At 40.0% G+C, this 16,441-nt stretch overlaps 2 protein-coding genes across 2 annotated transcripts in view; both read right to left on the bottom strand.

Moving 5' to 3' along the window:
- The window catches only part of LOC310799726 (E3 ubiquitin-protein ligase Hakai-like), a gene marked incomplete at its 5' end in the record, with an annotated part of 28,753 nt that extends 22,120 nt beyond the window's left edge, over positions 1–6,633 (bottom strand). The window contains 2 exons of the mRNA XM_083662321.1: positions 3,441–3,629; positions 6,591–6,633. Coding sequence (XP_083518447.1) covers positions 3,441–3,629; positions 6,591–6,633 — 232 coding nt within the window. The remainder of the gene's footprint in view (positions 1–3,440; positions 3,630–6,590) is intronic.
- A 1,304-nt stretch (positions 6,634–7,937) lies between these two features.
- The window catches only part of LOC310799719 (chloride anion exchanger-like), a gene marked incomplete at both ends in the record, with an annotated part of 106,799 nt that continues 98,295 nt past the window's right edge, over positions 7,938–16,441 (bottom strand). The window contains 3 exon segments of the mRNA XM_083662314.1: positions 7,938–7,958; positions 9,892–10,019; positions 11,303–11,357. Of these exon segments, the coding sequence (XP_083518440.1) occupies positions 7,938–7,958; positions 9,892–10,019; positions 11,303–11,357 (204 nt within the window).

Here is a 16,441-nt window from a genome sequence, read left to right as displayed (position 1 = left end):
AAAGTAGGGGTGGGCAATATAGCTAAAAGTATATCGATATGAAATATTTAATATCAGTCGATATCGATAATTGATCATTTTTTATTTTATTTTATTAAAAAAAACAAGAAAAAGTTTGCATTTAACCACTTTATTTTGAACCACCTAATTTTCAAGGCACACAGGTAATAATTGTAATTAGAGCCCGACCGATATGGGATTTTTGAAACCGATACCGATACCGATTTTAGGGAATAAAAAATTACCGATACCGATAATATCGGCCGATATTTTTTATTTTTTTTTATTTTTTTTTATCATCAAATGTTTATCCCCCATTAGTGCTAATCCCCCATTAGTGCTAATTTTTTATTTATTTATCCTGGTTGCTGCTCCACCCTCTGCCGATCTGGGGAGAGCCGAAAACTGGCTCCATGCTTCCACATGGGCAGTTAGCCAGCCGCTTCTTTTCACCTGACAGGGGAAGCTTCACCGGTAGGACATAGCACGTGGGAGGATCACGCTATTCCAACAAGTTCCCCTCCCTCCGAACAGGCGCCCTTAACGACCAGAGGAGGCACCACATCAGCAACCCTCAAATATCAAACACTTGACAAAGATATGATTGAGTTGACATTAATTGAAATAAGTGATGTAGGCAGGATATTTTACAGCTTATTAATAAACTCAATGCAATGAAACAGTAAACTTAACTGGGAATTTAATAATTATAAATAACTAGAAATACAAAAACACAATAGAACAAATAGTTAAGAAAAAATATCAAATATACACAACATGCTGTCCATGCTGTCTATAACTTATATATATATATATATATATATATATATATATATATATATATATATATATATATATAAAAATCGGCGCCAAATATTACCGATACCGATATATCGATAATCGCCAATATCGGCCGATAATATCGGCGGGCCGATAATATCGGTCGGGCTCTAATTGTAATGCGAACACTGTCACACATACACTGAGTGCAAGCAGTAATTTACAGACATGGTGACGTTTTATTTTGATGACAGCCTAGCATCGACAGCCTTCTCAAACAAAAAACTTTGGTAATGTGTATTTCAGGGTTGTTTAACATAGGTGATTCAGTGAATGAGCTTCCCAGCATTCCGCAAAGTAACGTTGCAGACGTCCGCATTTGTGAAATTGGTGTGCAACATTAACGTTTATGTCTCGGTCGCACAAGACTGTGGGCTCGTAAGGTTATTAATGGAACACATGTTAACACGTTGTCAATTTATGTTAACATGAATTGAAACTCACATTGAATTCTTTGTAACGTTTACAGACAACAGTGTTCTGCATTCACCGTCCCTTTTATTGACAATTTCCTCCACGTCTTCTTCCTGCACTCATTATTTTCTCTTTTTATGTGTTGTTGTTTCACATGTGTGGTGGTGTGGTACCGGGTGAGACCAAACCTGCTGTTTGCGTCACTAGCACTGCCGATTGTCAGGGGATATGATTGGCTGTTTATGAGTTGGGGCGCTCAGGGTTTGTCTGTTAAATGATTGGCTGTTTCCGTGTCACTCGTAGCACGCTCTATTAACAAGGGACATGAGAGGTTGTTTCAGAGGAGAAACGCTCTTGATTTTTTCATGCAGCCGTGAGTTAAACTATCGAACGTTTTATCGAACAATTTTTTTATTGTATTGATGACGTGTCTATCGTCGGGTATATATTGCTATCGTTTTATCGCCCAGCCCTAGGTCAAAGTTTAAACAATTTTAACTTTGAGCGCAGCGCAAGGTGGCAAATAGATACAGTTAATGTTTCATCATAGACGCTGGGGTAGCTGGCTGGTGGCATGGTTAGGGTGGGATAATCCCCCGTTCTCCCCATTCAGCATAGTTAGCATTTAGTTGCTAGCCAATCCCAGGCACAGGATCGGGGATTCAACCACCGCAGTAAACGCACATCTGAACAGATGTCTATGTACCAGCTCTAGAATCCCCAATCCTGTAGTGTAGAGCCACAAGACCATTCTTTGGTGATGGTGAGTGAGCTGTTTTACTGCGGATCATGTGTGTGTGTGTGTGGGGCCTCAGGCTATGGACCCCGTTTTGGGTAATTTCTCGTGGGGAGGTGAAACCTGATCAAAACAGTCGTTCCTTTACAGTAAATGATCAAAATACAGTAATAGATGTCTGATATCCCATGTGTTATGTTATTGTTATGTTATCCTTTATTTATCCCCATGGGGAAATTCATCCTCTGCATTTGACCCATCCTCTACTAGGAACCTTCCTAGAACTAGGAGCAGTGGGCAGCCGCAGTGCAGTGGCCGGGGACCAACTCCAGTTATTTTGCCATTGCCTTGGTCAGGGGCACTGACAGGAGTATTAAGCCTAACATACCGGTACATGTCTTTGATGGTTCTGCTGCATCTATCTAGAGACAGAGGCTAGCGCTTGAGGAAAAGGGGGAAGTCAGGATGTGTGTGTGTGTGTGTGTGTGTGTGTGTGTGTGTGTGTGTGTGTGTGTGTGTGTGTGTGTGTGTGTGTGTGTGTGTGTGTCATGCTAGGTCACACCCTATGCCACTGTGTGACGTTAGAGAAAATGTCCCAGTGAGTGTCAGCTGAATAGATAAGTAACTTAGATAACAGAGATATTTATTGTACAGGGAAATAGCTTCAATATAGCCAGCGAGGGCGTAAGACATGTTCAGAGATTCTGCAGGTTCAATTAAATCATTTCTCACTGCTCGCTGGGACCTCATGCTTCACTAGTAACGATGTATTGTAGGCGCTATGTAATAACATGGATGTGTCAATATCCAACTTTAACGTTTAGTTATAGCTACCGAACTTGCTGCTAGCTAGCGGTCAAATAACTTCGATAATTTCTACTGCTCTACGCTACAAACGGATACGCGGAATTAACGTTTATGGGGCTGGACTCTCTCCTCTTTCATGGGAAATCTTATTTTTGACATGCTACTATTAACGTTGCAACCAGTAACGTCACAGGCAGCTGCCGTTAGCTTGGTTAGCATGATGCAGGAAGCACTCGCGCCCCAACTGTTACGCCAACTTCATTGTGAAGATAGCCTGGTTTGCCATTTAATAACGTAATCCACGTTATATTCATTAGATTGTTTGAAGGTGGCTGCGTGGCACGTATTTACTTCGTAGCTAAGTTACCAGGTTAATCACGGACTTAACTTTTTATTCACACAAGTATCTTGGTTATCGTCCGACTTGCTAGCAAGTATTAGCTGGCTAGCTAACCTGGACAACGTTAGATTGAAAGCTGCTAACGTATAGGTGATAAAATGATGTCGTAGCAAAGCCACGGGCTGCAAGTATGATAGATTCGTATCTAAAGAGCTGTTAACACGGGGAGCTTATGACTGTGTGGTGAAAACAAATTAGGTAAAAGGAGTTTGCTAACGTCAGGCCGCTAGACGTTCTGCTTACCGCTTTGGTCCATGATGATCCAACGATTGAACGCAATGCATTGTGGGATAGAATAGAATAGGAGAGAGGAGGTTGAGGAGAGGAGAGAAGGAAAGAAGACAGGGGACAGGATAGGACTCAGGAGAAACGGGGATAAGAAAGGAGAAAAGTTGAAAAGAGAGTGGATTGGGGGGAAAGAGAGGGAAAAGACTTGAGAATAGACAAGAGAGGGGAGAAGGAGAACTGAAACTGTGCCCGCAGCTCGGCTGCTGTGTGTGGCCTTGCCTGCCCTAATGGCATGCACACACGTCTCCCTCTCTCTCCCCCCCCCTCTCTCCCTCAGTCTCTCCCCCCTCTCTCCTCCTCTCCCTCTCCCTCAGTCTCTCTCCTGACTTTGTGTGTGTGAGAGAGTGAATTTATGACATCACTGATTATGTCAACAGTGGGATTTATGACATCACTGATGATGTCATCAGTGGGATTTATGACATCACTGATGTCATCATCAGTGGGATTTATGACATCACTGATGATATCAGTGGGACAGACAAAGAAACAGACAGGGCTGCTGTGTGGCCTTGCCTGCCCTATCATGGTGCATGCACAATGTCTCCCTCTCTCTCCTTCAGTCTCTCTCCCCCTCTCTATCCCTCAGTCTCTCCCGTCTCTCCCTCCCTCTCCCTCAGTCTCTCTCCCCCTCTCCTCTCTCTCCCTCTCCCTCATTATCTCGTGACTGTGTGTGTGTGTGTGTGTGTGTGTGTGTGTGTGTGTGTGTGTGTGTGTGAGAGAGAGTGAATTTATGACCTCACTGATGATGTCATCAGTGGGATTTATGACATCACTGATCATAGACATATATAAGGCTAGATGGCTTAAGGCGGAGTCACCAGCGTCGTTGAAGCGCCGCCATCTTGCTACGGCAGGCTTTCTGGTACGTTCTCTGGTAGCTGTTGGAGGGTGCACAGACAAAAATACTCATAACTTGCTGAAATCTTGACGGATTTACAAACGGTTTGGTTTATTACAAGCATATTCCGTTCCCGAGATATGGCAACAACAAAACAAAAAACACTAAAAACACTATATTTTTGATGGGCTCCAAATTACACCAAAATTATACCGAAGCATCTATGCCATGAGAGGGATTCAGGCACAAAGTTTCATGCAGTTTCATCCATTTCCCTAGGAGTTATGATCATCTGATGTGATAATACTAACCCAACAACAGATGCTCATAGCTCCTAGCAAAATGGATGAAACTGCATGAAACTAGGTGCGTGAATTCATCTCATGATGATGATGCTTCAGTTTAAGTTTGGTGTAATTTGGAGCCAAAAATAATAATAAAATGTTAGCGTTTTTTTAACCCATAGATATATATAAAGCTGTGGTGCCGTAGAAAGATGGCCACCATGCGACGACGTCGCTCTCCATTGACCGGCAGCGCGGGTAAGCCATCTAGCCTTATATATGTCTATGTCACTGATGATGTCATCAGTGGGATTTATGACATCATTGATGATGTCATCAGTGGGACAGACAGACAGACATGTGATGCAGAAATGATATCTATGACCCCATTTACACCTGGCATTAAAATGTGTTTTGGGTGATCAGCTTGAAATCAGATAGTTGCTTGACCACATGAAAGTACAGGTTCCCCCCAAACACATTGAGGACGGATTGTGAGCTGATCGGCCAAACCACCTCCAGAGGTGGTCAGGGACACATGACATGACCACATTGAACACAAGTGTAAGTGCGAATGTGTTCTCAATCCACATACAACAACAGTCACCGGCCACTGTCTTTCTACTGCTCTAATACGCTATGGAGCTTGTCTGATCCAATTGCAATCTGATGTCAATGTGGACACTGGAGACACATTAATACTAGGTGTAAATGTAATCAGGTTAATGTGGTCAAGCACTATCCGAGTGCAATCTGATCACCCAAAACACATTTTAATGCCAATGGGGTCTATGTTATTCTTGGATCATAGCCTGGGTGGACAACCTGGTCAACTAGCTACTGGAAATCTACAGGCAGCAGAAAGTGTAAATCGCCACCGATTTGCTTTCAGGTGAATAGGGTATTTTTTTTAGCTAATAGATATTACCATGAAACTTCCCCAGCTGATAACGTACATTAAGACAAGATTTTTTTGTATTATAAGTTTTCTGAAATGTTATGTGCAAATCAGGCATTATTCAGATTCAGACAACTTTATTTATCCCAGAAGGGCAATTCTCACAGCCTACCCAACACCTTAAAAAGCTCACAGTGAGCTACAAACTTCAGACATGACAGGACGTAACGTAACAGCATGACATAACATAAACAAACAAATCATGTCAGAGATAACAGATCAGTTTCATATAAACATGCACAAGAAATAAAAAGTATACATATATTTCTATATGTAAAGACATAAGAACATGTATAAGAAATAAAAGATATACACACACACATATATATATATATATATATATATATATATATATATATATATATATATATATGAACAAGCCTACTGTTCGTCACAGACAGGATACGATGTTCGCTCATGTAAGTGAAGGCATTCAATTAAAATGACTACGGTCTGTGTTTAACAGCTGAAGGGAGGAAAGACTTGGAGTACTGGTTAGTTCTCCTAGGGGGCACATGGTAGCACCGGCCTGAGGGCATCAGAGCAAATTCACTGGACAAAATGTGGCTAGATTGTCTGATGATCTTTTTTGCCTTCTGTACCACACGTTTCTCCCAGATGGAGCACAGGTTATTCTGCTGGACTCCAATAATCCTGGAGCAGACCCTAACTATAGCGTTTTAGGCTATTCCTGTCCTTCACAGGCAACACGTTGAACCAGCAAATAAATGAAAAAGTTAAAAGACTTTCAATAAAAGATTTGTAAAAATTACAAAGAATGGTGTCACAGACATTAAAGGAACTGAGCTTTCGCATTAAGTGGATTCTTTGCTGACCACGCTTGACAATAGACTCTGTGTTCGCCTCAAACTTGAGTTGAGAGTCGAACACTGTTCCTAGATATTTGTATGTCTCCACGATTTCAACATCCACACCATGTATGATGCTAGCTTTGGTTTTGTCACAGTTTTTCCTAAAGTCAATAATTAACTCCTTGGTCTACTTGTTCTTACATAGCCTACATCTTACGATGCACTTGGACACATCTTCAGTGATGTGGGTCATAATATTAAATATGTGCTAAATTGCATACATTTCCAAAACAGAGATCTGAACTTTGGATAACGCTAGGTTCAAAATTACAATTTCATTTTGTTGACATATTCAAGCCAGTTTTACTAGCTCAAAGTTCAGTTCACAAAGCTTAAAATGACAATTCCACAATTATTATAAATCACTGATCATCCCCAAAAACTTTCATTTATATGCAAATATCTCCAACTGCTTTTTTCCCCCCAGTTTGGAAAACTGGATGGGATGGCCATGTTTTAGATTACTTTGTTGCCACCTTTTATTGCCACTGTATTTAGACAAAACCTATACATACCAGCTTGTTGTGGTTTGGCTCTGCTCTCTCATTCAGCTTAAAGCCAAAATATTACCACTTGGAGCTGTGGAGTTTGATTCATTGGTTGTCACTGAATGAAGGCTGTGACACAGGTGAATGAATCAATCAACTAAATTAGTTGATTGATTCATTCATCTGTGTCACAGCCTTCATTCAGCTGCTCAACACCCATGCGTGTTTCAACGATGGGATCAATAACTGCGGTAACATGCAGACTTTTTCCTCAATCTGATTGAAATCAATCGGTCCCCATTAACGTCAAGACGGAGGGCATCATGGACATGCGCAGAAAGAACACAGCAAGAGAGTAATCAGTTTCATCATTTACATTACATTTTTCTTTTGATCGGTTTATGAAAAGGTTTAAACTCCCCCTCTGCAACCAATGTGTGCAGCATTTTTAATCGGTTTGGGCTTTTAAACCTATTTCAATATGATTGCTCCATGTAAACATGTCTAGTGAGTGAGTGAGTGAGTGTGTGTCAGTAAGCCCCTGACACTTTTCTAGGCCGGCCCTCCTGGGGCGCAAAAATGAGATACCCGGCATGTGATAAAACAACATTATTTATCCTTTTTCTTTTCTTTTTTTGCAGAAAATTTAAACAAATGAAAGGACATCAGGAACTATAGTAGGTAACATAAATCCTTGATTGACAAAATAACACGTTACAGACTGATCCTCTATTTTAGATATGTTGAAGGTAAAAACAAAATTAATGATTTTATATCATAGCAGTGTTCAAATGTTTATGTAAACTTTTTAGCAAGAAACACCCCATTACAAAATGTAAAAAAAGAGCACAGGGACATTTTTATGCAATTCCTTTCCATTGAATTCATAGTAGAACGGGCGCACTCTCGAAGAGAAGTATTAGAAGCATATGCATTCTGTCCTCATTGTAATGTCTCTGGTTGGAACAAATCTTCCATCTGACTGGAGGATCCTGGAACAGCTGCTCTTCTACAGTTTGGTATTTGCTATCTGGGAGAAAGAATTTAAAATTACACAACAGTTAAAGAGTTATATACAAGAATCATAGCCCCTTTTGGAACTGTGTCGGCATAATGTCATCATCTGCCCGACCACCGTCCCTTATGTTAGGTAGACGTATTTACAAGTGTCACAGAAACATTTCAAAGCCACCTACCAAAGCAGAAGGGTTCATTGCTTCTCGATGGCCAGGTCTGAAAGCTCGGGGGTGATCTGACTACCGGTATATTCACGAATGTTGCTGCCCGTAGCAGTGAATATGGAACTACTTGTTTTTTACCAAACTAAGAGTATGTGTGAAGTTGTATTGTTTTATAATCCAGGGCGAGCTACATGGTGTGAGTAGCATACTGTTACAGCTGTAACAGTATGTTACTCACACCATGTAGCTTACAGTATACTGTAACAGTATGCTACTCACACCATGTAGCTTACAGTATACTGTAACAGTATGCTACTCACACCATGTAGCTTACAGTATACTGTAACAGTATGCTACTCACACCTTGTACTGTAGCTTACAGTATACTGTAACAGTATGCTACTACTCCCACCATGTAGCTTACAGCAGAGGTTCTCAAATGTTTTTCAGCCAAGGACCCCTTACAAGATAGAAAATATACCGGGGACCCCCTCATTCTGATTTGTAATTTTGGGCTAAGCTTAATTGTTTCCACGGTAACGTGCTTGACTTTTAATTTGATAGGTTTGTTATTAGAATGTAATCCATGAACCATTTTAGATTTAAAGCATAAACTATTTTCGTTGAACTATGAAGATTTTGCAAAATATATATATATATATTTTTTTTTTATTACATTACATTTACATTACGTCATTTAGCAGACGCTTTTGTTTTGTCCAAAGCGACTTACAATATCACAATTTGTCAACAGTACAGAAAACCACTATGCAACACAATCAATGACAGCCAAGATATTTTGATAGACTAGCACCATGTAGGAAGTACCGGTAGTTTGAGAAGGAATAAGTAACATGTAGCATTTTTTATTTTTTATAAAAAAAAAAAAAAAAAAAAAAAAATTACCTGAAAACCTTTCGCTGGCAAAGTGCCACGGACCCCTGGGGGTCCGCGGACCCCCATTTGAGAACCACTGGCTTACAGGATACTGTAACAGTATGCTACTCACACCATGTAGCTTACAGTATACTTAATGTTACAGTATACCTACCTGCATTTTATTATTGTTACTCCAAAGACAGTATGTGCCAATTCTATACATTAAAATTTTACGTGGAGAAATAAAACCCACTAGTTATATAAAAACAGTGGTTTAAAAGCTTTAGAACCGTTAAAACGTATAACTTAAAAACTAAACACGCTACAGCCACTGATAGACAGTAATGTCGACCGAGAACGGCAGTCTGGATAGCAATTAGCCTACCGGTATTTCATTTCCCACCCAATTCACCCATTTTGTGTCTAAAAGGCAGGAAGTAACACAGGTGCAAACAAGACATTACCGGTAATTAGGGCTGAAACACCTAAATGGATTGGAAGTTGGAAACCCTCATTAATGTCTTGCTGGTACCTGTGTTTCTGCCTTTTAGACACAAAATGGATGAATTGGGTGGGAATTAAGTGAAATAGGTGAATACGATAACACACACTGCATGCCATTATCGGCTATTTTTTTACATTCTGCAGCAAAGCCAGTGTATATGCGAATATGTATGCTTACAGGTCAAAAGGCACACTGAAAAAAATATTTTTAAGATGCCCGACAGCAAGGTTGCATAAATTTATGGACGTGGTCGAACCGGAACCCAAGCTTGTGGGTTCTTCGTATGCATATGCATGTACAGAACTGCTAACTGTAGGTAGCATGGATAGAGAGGTAGCATGGATTGGCAGAACACCTGTTCAGAGAGAATGACTAACCAACATTTAGTGTTAACTCACCAAACGACTTCGGCCTTTGTGTTTTTGAAGCACGTGCAGCACGGCATCATGCAGCGTTGGGAAGAACATGGAGGTCTGGATCTCATCGTCAAAGAACATGCAGCTGTGGAGTTTTTCCAGGATGTACACTGCAGACACATGGATAGGCATAAGCAGCGTTTATGCTTTGTTCCCAGCCGCGACAGCGTGTGGCTGGTATCATTTTCACTGTGTGTGTGTGTGTGTGTGTGTGTGTGTGTGTGATGCCAAAATGTGGCCCTGGAGATACCTATTCTAGCGGGAACTACCACAGACGTGGCTTTGAGTACTTTGCCAGGTTTGTCTGTCTCGACGGATTTGGTGAACACGATAGTGTTACAACCGTGCAAGATGCAGTCACCAGTGTTGGGGTCGTTACTCAAAAAAGTAATGTATTGTATTACAAATTACTTGTTACTTAAAAAAGTAATGCCTTACTTTACTTAATTACTCCCTGTAGAAAGTAATTTGTTACACTACTAGTTACATTACTTTTGCGTTACTCTGCATTCCGCAGCATCGCCTGAGATGCATTGTTCACATAATTGACAGTTAAACAGGCAACATGTCCTAGTATGTACGATGCAACAAGCCTGTTTATCGCTGCTGTTGAAAATCAAGCTTTGGCTGCTTCCTTGGGGTCTACCTCAGCTTGGGTCTGGAGAGATTTGATGTCGTGTTCACAGCAGTGGATGTTTCTGGTCTGGCCACAGTTTGCACTATTGTCACATTCCTGTCCTTTCGCGCAACAAATGTTCAAAGTTGTAGTTGTTGTAAACAGCTCTGCCATTTTTGTCCCATCCACGAACGTCTCGAGCTGGTGGTGCTTGGTGCAGCTGGACTCTGCCTCTGATTGGCCTAAACCCAACCAATCGTCACTTCCCCATCTCTCCAGCCCATCCATTCTAGCACCTAGCAGCTTTTTCCAGTCAGCTGTTGTGTCGATGTTGTTGTCGATAATCCTGCAGATTCCACATCCTGATCCAACAGATAGTCAAGGTACTTATGTAATGCAAGTAACAAGTAACAACATAATTGTTTGATTTAGTAACTGTAATGTGATTACTGAATTTAGGATCCGTAATGTGTTACACTACTCGTTACCGACAAATGTAATTTGATTACAGTAACGTGTTACCCCCAACACTGGCAGTCACAAACATTTACAGGTGGGTAGTTGAGCTCACATGAAGGCTGAGTTCAAAGATGGGTCTGGTCCGAGCAAGGGACGGGCCGGAAGTAGCCCCCCATCCTCCCTTTGGCCCTCCCACTTTACGCCCCTGGCCCAAATTCGTTTTAATTCGTGGGTGTCACGGCTGGTGTGATCCATCGCAAGATGGTTTCTAGTTGTTAGTGTCATCAGTGCTGATTCCAGGATGCAGATAAAACTCACCATCGCAAGCAACGATGTAAACATCCACTTCGATACGGATGAACTCTTTCAGCGTCTGTGGAGAATTCAATGAGTTTTGATATGAGAGGCAATTCTGTGACCGTGGAGTGCAGAGGTTCATTTCTCAGTGGATATTTGTCATCTATGAAGGTTCAAAAATAAATGTATAGTCACAAAACTGGTACACAGATATGGAGGACTCAAGTGCACGAGTTAGGAGACAGTCAATCTCTGACTGTCTCCTGACAGTCAATGTGTGTGTGACATGACATTTAGCCTACATGCCCCTCGCGAAAATGTGGGCTAACTTTTTGAGAGCCCCAAATCCAAAATGGCTACCTCGCTCATGTTGGAAATTATCTTTTCAATGGTTTAGCCTACAACAACAAAGATGGGGGGGAGGTAGTATGCTGAACTTGTGAATTTCTAACCTGACGCTGCCAGATGGACGGTTTAGCTTCACAATTACGTTTCACTAAACCAGTCCATCTGGCAATGCAGTAATCCAACGCGCTGACGGAGGCGGGCACTTTTTCCAATCTACTTGGCAGGTGATTGGATGACCCATCTGTCTATCACTGCTGGTGCGTGTTAACTTCAACCAATCAGATCGCCATGCCTCTGACGTCACGTTTGCGACCGGAGGAAGGTGCCTGATCTCCGTGGTAGTCTATCATTGATTGAGTCCTCACCGTCCTCATCGTCATAAAGTCGCCTTCGAAGCATGACGTTCGATTATAACGAACTAGTTGTGTGGCTTAGCCTTCCCAAATGTTGAGGGTCGTTTTTTAGAATTTAATACATAGAATTGGGAACGTTACATTCAATTTCATTCAGACTGCCTGTCACTTCCGCGGCGGCAGCCATGTTGATGAGTGAATATAACTACAAAGACCATGTACCCACTACTTGCCCAGACGAGCCTAAGCCTGCCGCTGATTCGTCGAGCCGGCCATGGTTCGGGTTTCTAAGCCAATCATCTTAACTGCCTGTGCATGACAAGATGGATTACGTCGAGAGAATCTCTTTTGATCTCGCGAGGTTATCCATCTTGCAAGCAAGGTTAGTGAATTTCTACTTTAACACAGACAGATAAGATCATCAAGATAAGTGACAAGTGTCGGGGAGGGAACTTGAGGGGGGCGGGACTAAAAATGCACCCAGTGCCCTCAAACCAAAAAGTTGCATAATAGAGCTTAATTAAAGGATAAGTTCATCCAAAAATTTAAATAAAATCATTAGGTAACGCTTTATATTAAGGTTCTATTAATAAGCGTTAATTAATAGGTAATACGGCTCTTATAAGATGCTTATTAACACTAATTATGTTAATAATACTATATAAGTGTTAATAATTGCATTATAAACATATTTATTGGTAGCTTATAAGACATTTATAAGCACTTTATAACCACCTTTACTAGCTGGTTTTGTTACTTCATTAAGCTTAATAAATAGTTTGTTATTACCTTATTAGCAGTTAACTATGCACTTATTAACAGTTAACTATGCTTTTTGCAGGTATTGGATCTAAAGCGAGAACAGTGCCTTATTAAGGTTAATAAATCCTTTATTATGCACTTATGCTTTTTGTAGGTACCGGATCTAAAGTGAGAACAGTGCCTTATTAAGGTTAATAAATACTTTATTATGCACTTATTATGCTTTTTGTAGGTACTGGTTCTAAAGCGAGAACAGTGCCTTATTAAGGAATTAGGTATTTACTAATGCGTTATTAATGCTTTATAGTGTATAGTTATTATAAAGTGTTACCAAATCAATTTATTATGCATTTATTAACAGTTAACTGACAAACGACAAAAACACACTTTAAGATGGCTCTTTAAAACTTTTTTTACTTTCCAAGTACTGCAAAAGTGTACAAAAAAATGGTGGTAGGTTTCTTTTTATTTAAAATAAAAACAAGTGTCTTTCGATATGTAGCCTTTACAATCTAGCATTTACAACAGTGCAATTGTATCAAAATGGCTGTAAAACCTCTCCAAATAGTGCAAAATTGTACCAAAAACGGAGGTAGGTAAAAAACAAACAAAAAAACAAAAAAACAATACAAAATAAAATTATGTCTTTCAACATGCGGCATTTACAATCTAGCATCATAACAAAAAGTGAGGTAAGTTTAAAAAAAATATAATATAAAATAAAATTGTGCTTTCAACATGTAGCATGTACAATCTATCATTTACATTATTATTCTGTCTGATACAGCATGTGCAATTATCAATAACTGAATGTAGAATTCACTCACCTTTACCCCAAGCCGCCATTCCTCCGATGGCCCTATTTCGCTCGTTACAAACTTTGTTACAATGCTAGATTGTAAATGCTACATGTTGTAAGACATCATTACATTTTTTATTATTGTTGTTTTTGGTTTTCTTTACCTACCTCAGTTTTTGGTACAATTTTGCACTATTTGGAAAGGTTTTAAACAGCCATTTTGATACAATTGTGTTGTTGTAAATGCTAGATTGTAAAGGCTACATATCAAGAGACACTGTTTTGTTTTTATTTTATATAAAAAGAAACCTACCTCAGTTTTTTTTTAACACTGGCACTACTTGGAAAGTAAAAAAAGTTTTAAAGAGCTGTCTTAAAGCGTGTTTTTGTCCTTCCCTGCTAAAACATTGTAATTTGTATTCACATTTTATCAACATTGACCAATAGTGCTCCTTCCCACTAGGGGAGCTGTGAAAACCATAGTTAACTGTTAATAAGTGCACAATAAAAGATGTATTAACCTTAATAAGGCACTGTTCTCGCTTTAGATCCGGTACCTACAAAAAGCATAATATCATGGACGGTTTCGTTCGAAAGCCCATGCTCACTTCCTGGATAAGCGATGGAAATTTCAGAAAGGTCCGAGCGTCCATTCCAGAGTTATTCAAGAAAAACCTCTTATTGGCTGTTTAGAAGGCTCTGGGAGGCTTAATTTGCATTTTTGTCCCATAATGCAATTCTGACCCTCTTAGAGACACAACACCCTGAGTGAAAGTAAACACACATCTCTCAGAATCATTCCCCTGGCCGTTTGGCCATTCAGACATCTGGCTCCATTGAGGCAGCATAATAATTGCATAATAAAGGATTTATTAACCTTAATAAGGCACTGTTCTCGCTTTAGATCTGGTACCTACACAAAGCATAATAAGTGCATAATAAAGGATTTATTAACCTTAATAAGGCACTGTTCTCGCTTTAGATCCGGTACCTGCAAAAAGCATAGTTAACTGTTTCAATAAATGCATAGTTAACTGCTAATAAGGTAATACACTATTTATTAAGCTTAATGAAGTAACAAAACCAGCTAGTAAAGGTGGTTATAAAGTGCTTATAAATGTCTTATAAGCTACCAATAAGTGTAGTCTTAGACTGAATTTCAATCATGGAAGACCAAATAAGGCATTGATAGAGCACCCCATGCTGTCATACCCCTCAGCCCAAATGACGTCACTAAATGACGTCACCATCTCCGACGTCACCTTCTCTATGACGTCACCTTTGCAGTGTGACGTCAGTTGCCCAAATGACATCAGTTATGACATCATAAATGCCCTTCTCCCAAATGACATCAGTTATGACATCATAGTAGTTAGTTAGGATACCTACACCACCACCCTTTGTCAGAAACCTCAAAAAACGAGGGGGCGTGTTTAGGACACCTACGTCATCAAAGGGGCATGGCTTCTTTTTGTACAAAGTCCAAATTTCAGGTGGGTGAATATGGGATACTTCCTCATTTGCCTGTGTTTACCCCCTTTTGTACGAAATGGGTAAATTCAGCTGCTCCTATAGGACACTTCCTCTTTTTACACATATCAGTATAGACCAGTTTGTAGGCTTTTGCAATGTTTTTTCACGACTTAATTTCCAGCGTAGCAACAGGGCACAGCAGCCCCGTGAGGCGACGCGCTTCCTGTATTGCGTCTGGAACCCACAAATTGATTAAATGACGAAATTCAAACTGTTAGGGTTAGGGGGGCATTGTAACAAACTGATATCATTTATCAGTTAGACCAGTTTGGGTGATGTTGAAATGGCCGTCACGATTTAATTTTCAGCGTAGCATTTTTGATCACGACCAAATACAATTTGGTCATTTTAGGAACTGAAACTACTATTTGTTAACACCGGCGAACATTTTCACTGCCTACAGATTCCTCTGCTCGCTCAAGTGTTTCTCTATCTCAGCCCCACCACCAACGACAGATTCCACTGCTTGTTGATGTTTTTTCTAACTCACCCATAGAGGCCCCGGCTCCCCATGTTTTTCCCACTCCGGATCCAATTGTGATGTGACATCATCATGATGATTTTGATATTGTTTGAAGATTGCGTATCGCCATTCAAGCTTTGAATTAAATTTAAACAATACAGATTGAGGTGGATTGAATAGCTACAGACATTGAATAGCTACAGACTGTTTTCAATTGAATTGAAAACGATGCCATCTGACCGTCTCTCAAACGAGAGCAGAGTTTCCCAGCATGCACTAGTGTGTTTCAACACTGTGTTTTTTGGAGATTAGTGACGTGACAGTTAGTTACGCAATATTAGTTATCTTGCAATGCTATGTGATGACTACTAGAGTTTGTACCAGCGTGAACTACATTGCTTTACATTGTAAAATGTTGGCACCATAGGTGACATGGAGGTTTAGTTTAATGACACCCTCAGGGTTCCGCTTGAGTTAACATGTTCTAAATGCAGTTCTGTTTCTGAATTGCTACAATCCTATGTAGTACTCCACACAGTATTGGTTATTATATAATAATATATAATAATATAATAATAATCTTTGTAATACAATTGCTATAAAATTAAAATGTATATCACACTTATAATATGTCAACAATAATAGCACCAGTCTAAATAACATTAGTCGCTTTACTATATATATATTGTCTGTATTATTTTTTGATCAAAAAATATAGTCCTCATTACAATGTCTGATCTGGGTCACATCCAATGTGCCAAGTCTGGCTATACACCAGTGATAACAAGGTCCTCATTACAAGGACTGATCTGAGGCACCCCAAATGTGCCAAGTCTGGCTATGTGATAACAAGGTCCTCATTACAAGGACTGTTCTGTGGCACACCAAATGTTTTGACCAAA

This window comes from Poromitra crassiceps (genome assembly GCF_964638095.1).
Source record: "Poromitra crassiceps genome assembly, chromosome: 2".
NCBI lineage: Eukaryota > Metazoa > Chordata > Actinopteri > Beryciformes > Melamphaidae > Poromitra > Poromitra crassiceps.
The sequence above is the reverse complement of the archived record's forward strand: the minus strand, read 5'-3'. Positions and strand labels throughout refer to the sequence as shown.